We start from the raw sequence: 17,729 nt of genomic DNA, 5'->3' as shown, positions 1-17,729 counted from the left end.
ACACCTTCGTCTCACGCAACACGTGGCTCGTTCTGGAGGGCTATTAAAGGCACACGTGCTTCTGGAGCATGAGTTGTGTAATACAAATATCAAAACTTTATTGTATGATCGTGTGTCAGTCCACCGGGTGAGTCAGCTCGATGACTCACTGCACCGGCACATGCTTCTGTAGGATGAGGTCCATCAGGATGGGATTATCAGCGGGTACCATGTGCCCGGCACGCAGCGCCCAGTACACAGCCAGCTTGCCGTAGCTCTTCTCGTACCCCTCCAGCACACCGTGCTGGCCGACGGCATTGCGGGGCGATTGCAGGTAGTTGTTGCGGCCGCTCCACTGAATCTTCTCGATCCACCGCACATTGCCCGGGGTGGCAACGATTAGGTCGAGCTGGCCGGTAATGATCACCACATCGAGGCTAGTGTTGTTCAGCAGCAGCTCCATCACGTCGATGGCGGGCTTCATAAAGTCACCGGCCAGCGTGTTGAACACGCGTCCACTCTGCGCACCGTAGACCGATTCGGCGGGTAGGCTTAGGGCGGGCGCCACCTCGAAGCGCATCAGATCTTGCAGGATCTGGTCGCGATCCTCCGATGCCAAGCGGGTGGCACGGGATGCAATAGCACCTGGTGGAGATAGGAGCAAGATTGATGCATTACTTACATCTTCAAACATCGTCAAAACCCTCCCAACTCCTCATCACTTACTTCGCATATCGCGCGAAAACTGCTCCAGCTGCGAGCGCGTCCCGGCAAAATCCTGCTTGAACAGCACGTTGTAGAAATCGATCCCGTGCGTCTCGCGCAGAATAACGTTCTCCGTCATGCCCCACAGGCTGGTGGCCTGCTCCCACTGGCCCTGGTTCAGCACGTGCTCCGTTTCGATGGCCGACGCCTGGATGGCGTTGTAGCCCTTCGTGTCGACGTAGCCCATGTTGAGCAGGAACTCGGCCCAGGACAGCACGGAATCGATGGGCGACACCCACGGGGCCACAATGCCGACCGACTGCAGATTGCACTCGATCTCACCGTTCTTGATCGCCTTGTCCAGCACGTACGCAAACTCCGGGGCCATCTTGCCTCCGTAACTTTCGGCGTAGATGTGCAGCGGGGTGTTGCGGAATTCGGGCTGCGCGTCGTAGAACTGCTTCATCAGCTCCACCAGATCGTCCGCAATTTCGCCGTTCGTTTTGGTGAGCAGCGAGAAATCCTCCACATAGCTGAAACCGGTACCGACCGGGTTATCAATGAACAGGACGTTGTAGTCCCGCACCCAGGTGTGGTTACGCTCATCCAGCTCGAGCGTGAGTGGGCCCAGCTCTTCGAAATTGCCGTACATGGACGATGCACCGGGACCACCCTGCAGCCAGATGACGAGCGGCCGGTCGGCATGATTCGGCACGTCGGCGGTTGTGTAGTACAGCCACCAGAACATGTGCGCACCGGGCCGAACCTCGGCAAAGCCCCAGTCCTGCATGCCTGGACCGAAGCCTTCACGTGGGACTGTAGTGGGAGGAATTGAAAAGATAGATGAGAAAAGTGTGGTGTTAATATGATGTAGTCACTTAGAAATGCCGTTTTTTTTTAAATTTCTGATTATTCTTTTTTCTTGGTTTAAATGGGGAACTACTTCCGACCTTTAACAAACACTGTCGCTTTGTTTTACCATTAAACCAAACCGTGTGTTTCAATTATGTGCATTATAGTTAAACCATATGCCATGTCACGTTGTTAGAATAACTGTTTTCCCTATTAGAAGTTGCGCCATTTTTGGTCTTCAAAAACCGGGATGTGTCTAACACATACAAGTGTCCTTTTTTCGGTACCGATAATCATTAAATTAAGTGATCTTTTGGAAAATTAATTGCTGTGCTTTTGACCTGCTGAAAAGTGAAAGTGCAACCGACAGCCTCTACCAAACGTAGTTTAGGACCAGATGTTGGACAAGATGAACTAAGAATGTATGAGACCGTAGATTTGGAGAAATAATCTTGGAGATTTTCTCAGGAATCATTCCGTGGCAGTGTATTCGGGTTCTGAGGCTTATCAGTACTATGTCAGTGCTTGACACGAACGGACGTTCCGGTTGACATTCTTCCTGTACGGCCATGTAGAAGGCGACGTATCTATGAAATGCGGACCATCGGATCGCTTGAAACATTCATGCCTTTTTGTGATTGCTGATCATAATTATGATCATGAGAAGATGAGAGAGTTTAGAAAGAGATTAGGAAGTTTAGCTAGGATCAAGCGGCAAGCAGGAGGCACAAGAGCCCAACCTAAAGTAGACTTTCCAGCACAACAGCCAGCTTGACGTTTCCACTAGTCAAGGAGAACTTTTCAAGGATTTCATGAATCAATAACGTTTGAAGTGGATAAAGAAAAGGCATACTTGAACCAACTGTGGCAAGTGCCAACATGAAGAATCCAACCATAGGCGAAGACTACAGTTGGGCTGTGGAGGCCATGTCAAGAAGTAGAAGCAATCATTTAAATCGTTTTAAACGTTCTTCTATTTGGCGTAACGTCCTACGCGGACATGCCGGCCTATACAGGCTTTCATTCTTTACCACGCAGCCGGATAAGTCAGTCAATCCTTGCTACGGGGGGACGGTCCTTTCTAGGCTTGAACCCATGACGGGCATGTTATTGAGTCGTTCGAGTTGACGACTGTACCACGGGACCGTTTTAAACGTCCAATGAATGGCATAGAGGACGTCGACCGTTAGGAAGAGAAAGTGAAATACGGTGTTTAGTATCTCCAATAAATTATATTAAATCCATAGACATCTAGACTAGGCATTTCAAACTACCATTTTCTTTTTTATCATCTGTTTGCGCTTTAATTATGCAATAACATTCAATCATTGTGCATTGAATAAACAAAACAATATCTCGGCTCTATGACCCCTTTGGCAATCGGTTCCATTGTTTGGGTGTGACGTTGTCATTTCGCAAATCCTATTGATAAGATCGATAAGATGCTCCAACATCACAAAACCAGTAGCCGGACCCATCAGGGGATCGCCATTGAACTGTCGATTGATTTGTTGGAACTTAATCCTTATCTTGTGGAGCACTCCACTTTAATGGTTCCCCGTTTAGTAGCTCTCCGTTATCACCGCTATCTTTTATTGCAAGTTCGCGCTTGTCACAGTAGCTGATTACACATCGTCAATTACTAGTGAAAAAAGAAATCTTATCCCACTTTAGTCGTTGCACATTACAAAAAACACATATACATTCTACCTAAAGTTTGTTTGAAGTGTGGTTATTCCTTGCGGCCCGGCCCACCACGTGACCACTTTAACCAATCGTTTGTACGGATTTCGTACACGTGTTTTTGTACTTTTTCTTATTACCAAATTCCACAATAATAATTTTGCACTGAAACGACCATCCGCCCACTGGTCATTCCACATTTGTACACTTTCACTTATTGTACACCGAGGGGCACAGTTCGTCTCTTGAGGATCAGCTTTCGTTTTGCCGTTTAAGCTTCGCAGTATTAGCACATTTCATTGCCCCAATGGTATTCTGGGGTCGTTAATTAATTACACCAACGGAACGGAGAATCTCATCCCCTATCTTTCTCTCTTTCTCTCTCACAATTGACTCACCTGCTCCGACCATGGCCACCGCCAACGCCAACACAATAGAATACTTCATTTCGCACACTCGCAATTGGAATTCCCCGAACGGCAGAGGAACACGAAACTCCCGCGCTATACAGCCAGCAGGAGACTAACAGGTACACACCCCGGCTGACAGTTGCTTTTATATGCGGCGCGAACCACATGCGGCGGGATCGGAAACCTCCTCCATATCAGCTGAGCATAGAGGCTGCCCCTCTGTGCCCGCACTCGGTGTATTGCGAGCTTCTTCTCCACCGATATCTCGCACCGATTGGGCGGACTATTGAAATGAAGTTGGCTTAGTTTGATGGGATGTTTTGAGTCACTCTAAGGTGGAGGCGTTTATCAGTGGCGCACAGCAGCATGTGCAGTTACGTTAGGGATTGTTGAGCACACGGCGCATGGTGGCATTGCTGGAAGAGTTTACCGCGGGAGTGAATTGAATATCGGTGGCAGCAGCAGCAGCAACCCGTCCTCTTATCTGTTTGCTGCTGGTAGTGGAATTGAGACGACACCGCACCAGGTAACCACCATCAGCGCAGTGGGTCAAGATTTGCATAAAAAGGCTCTTAGTTGGGTGTGGGCTTATTGGTGCAAACACTTTCACAAATGCTTTCGCTAATTACCGTTTACATGTCTCTCGCTTCAGTTGTTTGGGTGGAGCCAAAAAAATCCTAAAAAAGTTGTTCAGAAACACTACACTTAAAATTTATATCAAATTCGTAAGATGCGCCCCGACTTATTCGGACGTTTGACAGAGTAAAGCCACGCTCCGTTTGACCCAGTGGTTGGCGGGCAGCTTGGTACCGAGCAGTACGGGCAGTACGTAGTTGGTTGAATGTCCCGTAGTCGACAGTGTGCCCTTCCGTTCGGCCGTCTTGTATACGGGACATTTGTAGCGGGAGCCTTCCTGAAGTTCGACAATTTTCGCGGGCTAGAAGACGACGAAAGGACCCCATTAGTAATGTTACGTTAGTGTGGAATCGAATCCTCCCTAAATACGTACAACCAGATGCATGATGGGCATCGTATCAACCAGCATCTTGGGCAGCTGCTCCTCCAGCCGACTGTTGGGCACATCCCACCGGGCGCCCTCCAGAAACAGCCCATTCACCAGCACACCATCCTCCGGCGCCTTGCCGACGTTCCTCTCCTTGAGCACGTCGAAATCGTACGTCAGCATATCGATCGGGATGCGATGCCGGCGCGCATAGTTCTGCATGGCGGCCGTCAGGAACGCCTGCGTAAAGAAGAACCCGGACAGCCAGAACACGTCCGGCTTGCCCACGTCGTACCAGCGCTGCAGAAAGGCGAGCCGGGCGCAGAAATCCACCACGTACGCACCGACCGGCTTCAGGCTGGGGTAGGACTTCTTCATCCACGAGCCCGGTATGCGCCGGTGCTGGATGGCCGCAAAGACTGCCTCCAGCTGGGGCGTCAGTGCGATCAGGCCCGCGATGCCCTTCTTCAGATTCACGCAGCTCGAACGGATCTCGCGCAACAGCCCGTTGAACCGTTCCATCTCCTGCACCAGCACCGTGTTCATCGACTCACTGTAGTCGACCGGGTAGCGCCGTTTGGCCGCCTCGAGATCGAAATCGGCCGGCAGCTGGGCGTAGATTTCGTCCACCGTTGCTAGCACCTGCTTCTCCACCTCACTGTCGCTGCCCCCGGAAGTGCCACCCTGCGTAAGGATCATCGAGTCGATCAGGGTGCGCGCTGCGGTCAGGTCGCGCGTAATGCCCGCGTTCGGGTGCAGCCCGTACACGAGCGGGCTCGGGAAGTTGGGAATGTTGTTGGCGATGTGGGCCAGGTACTCGCGATGCTCGTTCCGCAGCGGTATGCCGTAACAGTCGGCCAGCGGGGAAAGGCGATAGTTCGGATCGCTCACCACCCGGTCGTTGACGTAGTCCTCCAGTATCGTCACGATTGCTCGGCGATCCCATGCGTCCGTCACGCGGCCACCGTAGTTACACTCGCCGGTCAGGTAGGTGATCGCTTCGTACGGGATCTCCTCGTACTGGTTGATGAACAGCTGCAGCTGCAGCACCGAGATCTGGAAGTCCGACTCGTTGAACCCGTACGAAATGTTCCAGCCGAGCGGGCCAAACTTGCGCCGCTCCTGGACGACGGCGTGGAAGAAGCACACACCGAACAGGAGCTTCGAGAAGGCTCGATCCTTGCCCGGGCAGCCCGTATAGAATGCGTCGTCGTTCATCGGCTCCGAGTGGTAGGAGCGGAGCAGATTCTGCTGCAATCCCGTCGGTGGTTCGTTCGTCATCTTGATGCCGTTCTGCAGAATGCTCGCGGGGAACTGCTCCGACGGGTAGCTGGTAAGCCACAGCCGGAACGAGGTCGTAGTGTTGTAGTGATCCATGTTCTCCCACAGATACTCGAGCGTGGGCATCCACGAGGCGGCCAGGTGACAGTTTTGCAGGCACACCCAGCTTCCTTCCTCCTGTGCACGCTCGATGATACGCTGCGCTATTGGGCCCTGTCCCTGTCCGAGCGATATCGACTGGAACGTCTCATCGAAGCCCATCTTTTCCGCGTACAGAAGGAGCGCATTCATGGGGTCTGCCCCGGGTGATAGGATGAAGATAAGCGGTGTTAGACAGTTGGAATCTTCGTACGAGCGGGCTATATCGAACGGGGGCGGCGCAACGTACGGTGGACCCATTTCCGACGCCACGAACTCCGTAATGGCAAGGACAAACTTGTCCGGTCGTACCGTTTTGAGCACAATCAGCTTCTCGAAGCGATTCGTCTTCTCGTCCCAAGGTGCAGGTAGTTTGAGTAGCTGCGGCTCCTCCGCATCGTAGTACGCACGCCATTCTGGCCTGTTGGCGGCAAAGCTTTCGACAAATCCGGCAAAGTCGGACAGCTGCTCGAGCCGACACACGTCCTCCCACAGTTTCGGCGTGATCCAGCTTTCGTCTGGGTTGGGCAGCTTGGCGTCGACCTTCTCCCCGCCGCTCAGCAGATACCGAAACTCGACCGGATCGATCTGATTGCACGAGATCATGATCTTGGTGGTGAGGATGAAGGAAAACAGCAGCTTATCCTTCTCGAACAGCGATCTGCATACGTTATTGTAGAGATTAAGCGTTACCGCGTCCATCAGGTACTTGAGCCGCCGGTACAGCTCCTTCGTGCGGTTCGCATTCTCGATCGAGTAGATGTACAGATTCACGAACCAGGCCAGCGAAAACTGGTACATCGGGTCCACGTTCGGCAGCTCGGTGATGCAGTAGTACAGGGTGGACGAATGAACCGCGACCGGGCGATAACTCTGCCGGAAGGCTTCAATCTTTTGCTCAATTTCCCGCGAATCTTCCTGCTTCTTGACAATGTCGCTCGAGATGCGCTTTGAGTCGTCCAGTATCTTGATCGCACTTTCGTCCTCCAGTATATCACCCTTGCACTCCGACAGCGTCTTCAGGATCTTGTCCTCTACGTCCTTCAGCATGGCGACGTTTTTAGCGCCCTGCAGAATCAAGCTCTGGCGCAGCTCCTGCAAATCGGGCCGCTCTTTCGCCACCACAATCCCTAGCAGCTGATCCTCCAGCCCCTGGATCGTGAGGGCAAAGTTGATCACCGTCACCTTGTTGTACACCTCCGGCAGGTAGTGCGGATTGCGCAGGCTCGACGTAAGATAGAGACGGAATTTCGGCGACAGTGGAATCACATTCTCCCCCAGCGTCATGTACTCTACGCCACCTTGCACGAAGGTGTTCCGGTTCAGTATCGGATCGAGCGGTGCCTCCAGCTCCTCAAACACATTCTCCACCAGCACCGGGTAGCCCTGCTCGATGCAGCTCTCGATCTTCTTCATGTAGTCGGACTGGGAAAACTTCACCACCACCAGATGGTTGTTGCGCTCCATGTTGCGGATCCACTTGTTCGCCTGCAGCTGCGGATCGATGAACAAGCTGTACCGCGACGAGCAATCCATAATGATCGCATTCTCGGTGGAGAACGCATCCGTCGGCAGGCCGGCAATGTTCCAGTTCTGGATCTTGATGCGCGAACCGAGCACCTCCAGCAGGCTGTACTCGGGCGAGCAGGGAATGCTGTTGGCGACGCACAGGTCGTGCCACTCGCCGATGCACCGGCCCCTGTACGACGCCGTCAGCGGGGCAAGGTAAGCGATCACCCCGCTGGACACCAGTATGTCGCCCGCCAGACTGTCGTACAGCCGCTGCAAGTTCTCGGCCGACGCGATCCAGCGCGTCTTCTCGCCGCCCAGCCCACCGATCAGCGTTTCCGCCCGCTGCAGCTTGTCCTTGCACAGCTGCACCTCGTCCTCCACCTCCTGCTTCTTGCGGTTCGCAATCTCCAGATTGTCGTTCAGCTCCGCCACCCGGCGCTCCAGGTTCGCCGCCAGCAGCCGCTTCTCGTTCAGTATTGCCATCGTCTCCGCGTACTCCTTCTCCGCCTGCTTCAACTTCTCCTTCTTGGGCGCCACGATCTTGGCCACCGCGTCGTACAGGTCCATCGCGATGATCCACTTGCACAAACCCTCGGCCGCGCTCGACGCCTTCGCGACGATGTGCGGCTGGAAGTCTTTGTGCGGTATGAAGTCCTTCCGAATTTTGCGCATCGTGTCCGGGTTGATGTTGTCCTTGTCGTAGTCCTTGAGCGTCTGCAGGAACGCCAGATCCCCGAGCAGCCGCTTGCTGGGGCCCCAGTAGTCGAGCATCTTTTTGCCCGTCGCCGGATCGGCCACCTTGTCCGGCGTGATGCCCTTCATCACGCAGACGGCGGCCATTACGAGCTTCACCACTTCCGGCGGGTTTTTCATCGACTTCACCAGCGTAATGTCGGTCGGCTTGAGGGTGTTCAGCGCCTGTATTGCCTCCTCCAGGATCGGTATCGCACCGGCCAGATCCTTCTCACAGTCCGCCTTGAGGATCTGCGCCTCGGCCGCCTGCACGTTCGCGACCACCTCGTCCTTCTTCACCTGCTCCGTGGCGGCCGTCGCTTCGAGCGACTCCTTCTCGATCTCCTCCGTCATCTTGCGCGAGTTTTCCGCCATCACGATCAGCGTCGGTTGCAGTGCGTTCAGCTCGATCTGCATCTTCGACACGGCATCGGACGCCGCACTGAGCCGATCCAACCCGCCCAGATACCGCAGCTTGTTGTTCATGATGTCCGTCTGATGTTTCTGGGTGAGATTGCGGAACGATTTAATCAGCTCCAGGTAAGACGCAGAGGTAATGTACGTTACGCGCCCCGTCTCGGTCGTAAACTGGGCCGACACGTCCCGCGCAATGACGTGGAAATGTTTGCACAGCACAACGATCGACTTCTTCACCTCGGACGACACGTTTAGCTCCTTCATGTACTTGTCCGCCACCTTCTCCAGTGCATCTTCCGGCCACGCATCGAACCAATCGATCGTGCAACAGTTCACCAGCGACGGGTACATACGGATGCGCGTCCGTAGCGCTCCCCCGATCGGGCTGAAGCAGATCACAATGTGTAGCTTCTGCTTGCAGCGATTCACAAAGAACTGGAACACCTCGAGCGGCGATATGTCAAGGTTCCGATTGCCGCCCTGCGCCGCCAGCCGTACCATCTCCAGTATTTCCTGCTTCTCGTCAATCGCAAAGATGTTCGGCACCTCGCCCAAGTTCAGCAGACAGTCGATATCCTGCAGGAACGCTTCCTCCTGCAGCTGTGCCTCCGTCAGCAGGAACACCGTGTCATGCCCGAGACCTCCCGCTTCCTTCAGCACTTTCTTCAAATCCTCGCGCCACTCATTGATGCCGTAAAACTTGGTAATCTCGGGCTGAAAGAGCGATTGACCGCACAGCTGGGCCGCCAGCTTGGTGAGCGACTGCCGTCCCGAACCGCCCATCCCGATCAGCAGCGAGCTGCCGCCCGCCATCGAGATGACGCGGCACACCTTGTTCAGGTGCTGCAGCGCGTACTGAAACAGCACGATGTCCATCTTGGACTTTTGCGAGCTATTATACTCGACCAGCGCCTTCCCGGCCAGATCGCGGAACTGTTCCACGTTTTGCGTTTCCTCGTACTTCCGATCTTCCGTCTCCGCGTCCGCATCGAAGTAGCTGCCAAACATCAGGTTGTTCAAGCTGTTCATCAGCACCTGCCCGGTGACCTCGTCGAACAGCTCCGGCATCAGTGCTTCCGGTTTCTCCTTGAAGAACGTCTTCATGTTCTGCAGCAGCTTGTCGAACACAAACAGTCGGTCGGCATCGTTCACCAGCCGGTCGTAGAAAATGCGCATCGACTCGTGCAGCCACAGCTTCGGGAAGATCTTCTTGCTCTCGACCGACTCGCGCTTCAGCATCGAGCAGCCGCTAATAACGCGCAGCACATCGCGCAGGTTGAAAATGTAGTGCGACTTGGCCGGCGTCGGCAGCAGCTTGGCGCACGCGAACTGGTACGTATCGAGCGTTGCGTTCACGATCATGTTCACCATGTTGATGACGTCCGAGGCGTGGCCGCCCTTCTTGTACCCGTCCAGCAGGATGGCGGAGAAGATCTTGAACATCGTTTCGTCGTTGAAGTTGCTGATCGCGAAAATGTTAAAGTGGCAAAGGAACCGCTCGTACACGTCCTGCCGGCTGCCGCCGACCAGCCCGCAAGCCGCCATCACCAGTATGTCCTTCAGGTACACCTTCGACGTGTCCTTGAGGTCGTACCAATGCGCCTGGTCGAAGTACTGGCGCATCAGCTCGATCGGTGGCTGCGCACCGTACACCTCCTTCACCGGCATGTTCATGTCGTCGATGAACAGGACGCACGTCTTGCCGGCCGGCGGCCCGTAGATGCCACGCTTTTTCTTCACCAGCTTGGAGATGATCAGGTCCTGCGTTTGGTTCGCGCTGATCTGCGTCGTGAAGGTGATGAACGTTGGCAGAAACTTTTCCTGCTCCATCTTGCTCATCATGTAGTTTTGAATGTAGTAGGTTTTGCCGGTACCGGTTGGCCCAACTAGCAGCAGTGGCCTTTTGTTCTGTAGAATAGGGCAAAGGTGTGTGTGTGAGATGTGACAAAACTTGAAGTGATCACTACATTGTTACCTTGACATGTATGTCGAGAATGTGCATATAGCGCACAGAGTCGAGTGTCGGCACGAGTAAGGTAAAGCCAACCTCATTCTTCATCTGCCGCACCATGTCGGGATAATAGCGCCACGAACCTTTCTGCTTGAAGTGATACACGTAGTCGATGATCATGCCCTCACCCGGCATTGATACATCGATCTTACCGACCGCTTCCGGCACGGGATGTTGCTCCCCTTTCCAAATCTAATTTCGCACACGAAGGAACCAAAAATGTGTAGCATAAATTGTAAACAGATCCAACCATCTACATCTTACCTCTCGATAGAACTCATCAAACTTAACCTTCGACTCCATGTCAAGCACTCCGCCCAGGCCCCACACGACCGCGTACATCATGGCGGCCTGGAACCAGGTAAACAGATACTTGCCGTACTCGTCCGGACTTTCGTGGCACGCCTCGTCGATCACCATCTCGAAGATGTGCATCGTCGCCATCAGCAGATTAACGTCGCCCGGATGCAGGTACTGATGACCGTGGCATCGAATGAACTCCAAACAGTCCGGTATGATCCAGCGGAACAGCTCCATCAGCAGATCGTGCCAGTCGTGGGTCCAGCTGTTGTTGCACCGCTCAATCCACGACTCGACGAACGATTCCCACCCAATGACGGACGGTTCCATGAAAATCATACCACAGCGCGATACGGTCGCGGGCGATGCCTGCTCCAGGTCCATCACCTCGAAAATCATCGACATGTCGCTAGACATCGTGATGACCTCGCCCGACGTTAGGCACAGCTTCTTGTTGTCATCCAGCACGGTGTTCATGTTTTCGATCCACACCGCATCGACCGGGCCGTCAAACACGAGCCACTTCCGGTCGGCACTGGTGTCCATCGCGTGCCCACGGAATATCGTCGAAGCGATACCGTCCGTCCATTCGTACGAGATTGGATCGAAGGCACCGTACAGCTGGCCCATCGTAATTGCCTTCGGATTGACTACCTCGAGCTGAACGCGCTGGAAGTAGGGGTTCCCAGTGCGGGCAGTCTTCAGCTTCGACAGGCAGGCCGCGAGTACGCGCAGTGTCATCGATTTGGCGGAGAATGGTTTGCCAACCATCATGAATCCGTGGCGTACGATCATCATTTCGTACGTTTGGATCACTTTCGTAAGGAAGGTATCTTTCGGCTGGAGGTTCCACTCACTGCACACCTCACGGAAGGTTCGCTCGAGTGCGGCGTAGTCCGCGCGAGGCAGCTCGACGCCGGGGAACAGATCCGATATGATGCCCTCGAACAGCGGGATGTCCTTGGCGAGAAACTTCGGCAGATTAACGTCCAGCAGGGAGCGCAACAGGATGATCTCCTCATCATCGTCGGGGAAGGCTTTCTTGAGATTGCCGCACGCTTGCAGCACCGTTTTGACCGCCCGCATACCGTAGTCGTAGTGGTTTTGCGACGAGAGCTGCTCCGAACAGAGCCGGTACGTAGTGACAATCTTGACGGCCAGTGTGCGTGCGTTGATGAACCCAAAAGAGTAGAGCGATATCTCGCCGATCATCGCGTAGTCCGGTACCATCATGGCAACGGTGCGGAACAGCACCTTCAAGTTGTCCGGCAACTCGGATCGTCCCGCATAGCCCGGGTTCATCGTGATGCACACGTAACAGGCTGGGTTGAGCGTTAGCTCTGTGCCTTCAAAGTTGAACTTTTGCACTCCACCGCGGACGGCCTGTACGATGCAGAGGATCTGTTGGGCGACCACGGACAGCACCTCCAGCTCGATCCGGTTGAACTCGTCGAAGCAGGCCCAAGCGCCCGATGACGCCAGACCCTTGAAAAACTTACCCATCGCCTTGTAGTCGAGCCCGTCCGAGCAGTTGAACACCTTGCACTGGACGGCGAGCGCTTTGGCGAGATCTTTCGTCGTTTCCGTCTTGCCTGTGCCGGCCGGACCCTCCGGTGCCCCGTTCAGGTGAAGCTGGTAGGCGCCCATGAGCGTGCGATAGCAGCGATCGGTCAGCGGAGTGATAACAAGCCGGTCAGAATTGCCCAGATACTCGCAGGCGAACTGTACCGCCGCGTTAATGATCTTCACCGTCACGGCCGCCGCCGCCGACTCACCGTCACCGCCCTCCTCCCAGTAGTAGCGCAGCTGGGCCAACCATTGAAAATCATTCTCCGAACTGACGCGATTTCTGATCAGCTCCTGCACGACGTCCTTCGCGTGCACATCGATCACGATCAGTGCCTTGACGGTGATGCGCTGCAGATTGGACAGGTCTTTCGAGCGCATCAGCGCCACCACGTCCATCAGCTCCACCTGCAGGCGATCGAACAGGTCCAGTATCAGCGTGTTGTTGCGCTTCCGGAAGCACTGATGGATGCTGGCGGCCCAATAGATCTGGGATACGCACAGCACCACCATGCCGGGCCAGTCGAGGGCCCACTTGCAGCGCGTCTTCTCCGGGTACGCCCGGTACGAGGCGCTGATCTGGGACCGCACCGCTTCCAGCATCGAGGCCTCCACCCAGGACAGCCACTTCTCGACGCTGCCGCGCGCCTCCAGCGTCGACACCGGCTCGACGAACTGCACCTGCTCCTTCTCGATGCTGAACATCGACCGAATGTCCAGCCGGTCGTCAAACTCCAGCCGATTGATACCCTCGAAGCACTTGCTCAGGTGGGGCTGCACGCGCAGCGGGTCCTTCGTTTCGGACAGTATCTCCAGCATCTCGTCGTTGGAGAGGAAGAAAAAGCGCGGAAAGAACAGCCGCTTCTTCTCGAGATACTCGTTCACGCCGTTGGTGATCTCCTCCAGCAGCTCATTCGACTGTTCCATCGCTTCCTGGACGCCCTTGGCCGCGGCCACCCCTATCACGGACCGGTTCGACTCGACCGTCTTCATGTACATGCGGTACGTCTTGTCGACCTGCTGAAACATTCGCCCCTCGTTGGGCATTTGCGCGACGATGTCTTTGGAGGAAAAGATGGGCAGCAGGTAGAGCCAGCTGCCCTGCACCTTTCCCCACTGCTCGATGGTACGGTTGACGCGCGTTAGCGTTTGGTACCACTCCTTCACCTCCTTTTCGCACGGTTTGACGAACGCCGAACCACGCATGGCCAACGTTTTCATGATGTGATCGTCCAGCACGGCCTGTATCTCGTCCAACCCGGTTAGAATGTTGATGCCCGTATCCTTGAACGGGTTCAGCTTAAACATGATCTCTTCCCATTCGGCAATCATCGCTTGCAAACTTTGCTGCAGCGCCAGCTCCTTGTTCGCACCGATGCTGATGATTTCGAACTTGTCCAGATCCTTGTCCAGCTTGTAGTCGATGATCTTGCGCAGTGTGGTGCCCGCGTCGGGCGTCAGATCAAATCCAGCTATCTCGGACATTTCATCCCAGTGACGGTCTTTCAGTGCTGGATTGCACATGATCTTTACCACGTACACTCCGAGATGGAAATCCTTGATCGACTGCGACATACGGGCGCACAGTTTAAGCGGGCAGGGGTGCTTCTCCGGATCGGGATCCTCCGTTTGACCCTGGGAAGAAGCAAAACATTTGCGGTTGGCTCAATCAGGTTCAGATGAAGGATTCTGAATTCATTGGAGCCTGGACAAAGTCATGATTTATTATGAAATATTTGTGACTGATACACAAAATCTAGGAATCACGAATCTCCTAGAAATCACGAATCTTCAAAAGATAAATAATGATTATAAATTTATAATCCTTAACAGATCCTGTTAATTAATACAGTTGTTATACTTTCTTCATTCTTCGTAACATTACAGTAAGTCAAATGTTTGGTTTTATGTCATTTTATAGTCAAAAATAGACCCAACATTTTTTTGGGATTCATTTCAGTCATAAAACATTACACTAGAACCATGAAACAACAATCCAAAGCATTAGAAGCACTTACCTTAAATTTGCACAATGTATTCTCTAGCATATCCGCCTTGATGCGATTCCGGTAGTACTTCTGGGTTTTTTGAAATTCTTTTAAAAATTCGTCCGTCTTCGATTCGACAAAATGCGGTTCCAGATACTCGAACGGACCGTCCATCCATACATTGTAGTACCGTAGCCACCGCATACATAGGCTTAAATAGAAAAAAAGAAAGATTTACTATGGGTATTCTTCCAATCAACCATGACCTCTTGTGTCATCATACCGGATCAGCTTGTAGAATGGTACAACGAATGATTTGATCGCTTCCAGCACCGCATACTGCGATTTTGGGAACTTAAACAGCACCTCCTCCTTGTTGATCCATTTGACGTAGTCCTCGAACACGAAGATTTGATCGATGTATCCGTGCAGCACGACGATGTAGTCGCGAAACTTTTCCGTCTCCGTCATATCGTTAATGATGGCAATGTGCGGTATCATGTCTTCCATCTTTTCGTTCAGCTGCTTGGTAACTTCCTGCAGCTTCTCCTCGAACGAAAACTTGTACTGCTCGAAGTTGGTCGAGTTGATCTCGAACACGGACTGTATGCGGAAGTACCAGTTGACGCTTTCCACCTGCAGTTCAATCTGATCCGCCGGCAGTTCCATAAGCTCCACCAGATAAGCATTGATCTAAAATGAAGAGCTAGACTGTTAATGTATCTGAAAACTCCTCCCCTTCCCCCCGATTTCCTTACGCGCATGGTAATCTGAATTTTATCACGCAGCTCGTCAATGATTTCCGTCTTGACACGCGTCATGTACTCCCCGTTCGTCATTAGCTGCTCGGTGGAGGTCGGTATCTCCAGCGCCTTCTCCTTGATCTCTTCAAACTCTTTGCAAATGCGCTGAATCTCGCGCCGATGCTCTATCGCGATATGGTTCGCAATCCGATCGATATACCGCTCAACGATCTTGCGCAAGCTTCCGATCGCATCCGACTGATTGACGATCGCCATCGGGAAGTACTCCTTCTGTACCATGGCACGGATTTTCTCCTTGTACAGCTGGAACTCCTCAATCTTCGCTATATAGTCATCGAACGATCTCGGCTCGGACAGAAACTCATCCATCTCCTCCTTCGTGGATGGACAGAGCAGCCCCGCAAACTCGGCCTGAAACCCGCTCAGATACTCTGCCAACGGCTGGAAGGCTATCAATAGAGCCTGTTGTATCTGTTCGTGCGCCTCCTGGACACAGCGTTCGGCAATGCCTACGCGCAAGTAGGGTGAACTTTTCGGCTCAAAGCTGGCCGGATCGACCAGCGTTTCCAGACAGTCTAGCCGGTTAGCGACCGCCATCACATCGTCGATCGCATTCTGATACACGCTGTAGATGTCGTTCAGGCTGGGAAACAGGTCGATTCCATCGTCGCAGATCGCCAGTATCTTCATCTGCGGGATCTGGCGCACGTTCAGCAGCGTTTCGCGCAGATGCCGAATGGTGCGCAGCTTCGCCTCGTTCAGCTGCCGATTGATCAACCCGCCGGCACAGTTCAGCACCTTTGGCCACATGGACTTGGGAAGGGTGCGTCGTTCGTAATGCTTCTTCAAGATTGCCACAATCTTCGGGTACCACTGGCCGGCGATCAACCCTCCAACGGCTTGCAGATCCTTCTTGATCAGATCGCGCAACTCGTTCAGAGTGATCTCTTCCCCGGTGCGATACCGCGCGTAGTCGTTCAGATACTCCGGCAGATCCGTGTACGCATAATGAACGATGCACCGCACGAAGGGGTTCGGCAGCAACAGATTCTTCTGGATGTACGCCTTGCTGCGGAGATAGTTGCGAAAGTTTTCCGTTCGACCGACGCGCTTAAATTCAAACTTTTCCCGCTCGGGCACGTAATCGTCGGGCCCGGGTTTGAGCACCTTCTGGCAGCTGTACGCCTTCATTACCTTATCGAACTCGGCGTGCACATCGGTCATATAGGCCGACAGTACGGCGGGATACTGCGCGCGCAAACGCTTGGGAACGTACGACAGAATCTTCTCCTCCGTTTTGGTGAGCATTTTCGGAACCGGTGCACGGCGTGCATGCTCACGTAGCTTCTCCGCGTAGTACGACTGGGGCCGGGGAATCACATCCTCAAAGTCGACCGTTGTGCTTCGGCAAATTTTGATTTTTTCCTACAAAACACGACCCATGCGCCATGCGATGTGGCGTCCAAAACAAAACGGGGGAGCATTTGCCCGGTTACCAGGGAGATGTGGAAACCAGTTTCAAACAACTTACCTGAGCCGCTTTTCTACGTATGAAGCTGTAATGGCGGCGCTCCTTCACCTCGGACAGAAACAGTTTCAGCAGCGGATTCTGCATGTACGGTTCGTTGTCATACTTGTCCAGCTTATCGCAGGGCTTATGAAGTTTCGCTAATCGTTTACTCATGTTTGCCTCGGATCGTTCACAGTTTTGGTTGAAATTCACTCACTAACGGACGCAGTAATGTACGTCCTCCTTGGCTCACTTCTTCTCGACAAATGGCCGGAAAATGGCACAGTGGAACCAATCCGTGCCTAAAGCTCCACACCGACGACCGTTGCGTTGTTGATGAAAGTTAAACAACGCTGCCGGATTGCCTAGGTGTATGCTGGCGACTGGCGGGCTCCCACTCTTTCGGTATTCCGTTGCCAGGGATTGCTGCGATGCGTGTCTCCCCGCTGTCTAGACACGCTTTTTCGTTCGTTACTATGGGAATGTTGTGCGTGGGTGGGAATGATAGCAGAAGGGGCAGAAATCCCGGCACACTAACCTTCACCTCTTTATTGACAAGGGTTTAATGAACCTGTAACCTGTATACTTTTTGAATAGGGGTTTGGAGTTTACCTGTTGATTGTAAAGCATATTGACGCAGTTTGATTTGAATTATACTGAGACTCTCCTAGAACCTAGGTGGTTTAATGGGCGTAAAAATTCCGCTTCTTGAGGGCGTTAGAGATTGGATCTTAAGCAAGGCGAGATCAAAACTCTTGCATTGGTGAAATAGGTAAGCAAAACATCATTTAGAAAAAAATCATGATGGAACTTTCTGCTATTGTTATTACGGCTGACTCCGATTCCGGTCGACTTCGAATCAGACAGACTGACGACTC

The 17,729-nt window shown here is 53.3% G+C and overlaps 2 protein-coding genes across 2 annotated transcripts; both read right to left on the bottom strand.

Annotated features, from left to right (window-relative positions):
* Positions 1-73: 73 nt before the first annotated feature.
* Positions 74-3,825, bottom strand: LOC120904858 (retinoid-inducible serine carboxypeptidase-like). The gene is made up of 3 exons (XM_040315279.1): positions 3,618-3,825; positions 706-1,500; positions 74-624 (listed from the first exon to the last, which is right to left on the bottom strand). Exons 1-3 carry the CDS (start codon positions 3,664-3,666, stop codon positions 146-148), a joined length of 1,323 nt encoding a protein of 440 aa, XP_040171213.1. The 5' UTR covers positions 3,667-3,825; the 3' UTR covers positions 74-145.
* A 490-nt stretch (positions 3,826-4,315) lies between these two features.
* LOC120904855 (dynein heavy chain 12, axonemal) lies at positions 4,316-17,283 on the bottom strand. Its single transcript, XM_040315276.1, has 8 exons — positions 16,873-17,283; positions 15,336-16,766; positions 14,861-15,270; positions 14,608-14,788; positions 10,988-14,224; positions 10,688-10,915; positions 4,639-10,620; positions 4,316-4,566 (listed from the first exon to the last, which is right to left on the bottom strand). Exons 1-8 carry the CDS (start codon positions 17,023-17,025, stop codon positions 4,372-4,374), a joined length of 11,817 nt encoding a protein of 3,938 aa, XP_040171210.1. The 5' UTR covers positions 17,026-17,283; the 3' UTR covers positions 4,316-4,371.
* Between the last annotated feature and the right edge of the window lie 446 nt (positions 17,284-17,729).

The sequence above is a fragment of the Anopheles arabiensis genome, chromosome 3 (genome assembly GCF_016920715.1).
Source record: "Anopheles arabiensis isolate DONGOLA chromosome 3, AaraD3, whole genome shotgun sequence".
Lineage (NCBI taxonomy): Eukaryota > Metazoa > Arthropoda > Insecta > Diptera > Culicidae > Anopheles > Anopheles arabiensis.
Note: the sequence above shows the minus strand (reverse complement) of the source record. Positions and strands in the feature narration are given on the sequence as shown.

Excerpts from the sequence above, each read along its gene's own strand:
- LOC120904858 (XM_040315279.1), bottom strand. The coding sequence starts at position 3,666 with ATGAAGTATTCTATTGTGTTGGCGTTGGCGGTGGCCATGGTCGGAGCA. Across the intron at positions 1,501-3,617 it reads GGTGGCCATGGTCGGAGCAG|TCCCACGTGAAGGCTTCGGT; the intron begins GTGAGTCAATTG and ends CTCCCACTACAG. Across the intron at positions 625-705 it reads GTTTTCGCGCGATATGCGAA|GTGCTATTGCATCCCGTGCC; the intron begins GTAAGTGATGAG and ends TATCTCCACCAG.
- LOC120904855 (XM_040315276.1), bottom strand. The coding sequence starts at position 17,025 with ATGAGTAAACGATTAGCGAAACTTCATAAGCCCTGCGATAAGCTGGAC. Across the intron at positions 16,767-16,872 it reads TACGTAGAAAAGCGGCTCAG|GAAAAAATCAAAATTTGCCG; the intron begins GTAAGTTGTTTG and ends CGTGTTTTGTAG. Across the intron at positions 10,621-10,687 it reads TTCTCGACATACATGTCAAG|AACAAAAGGCCACTGCTGCT; the intron begins GTAACAATGTAG and ends CCTATTCTACAG.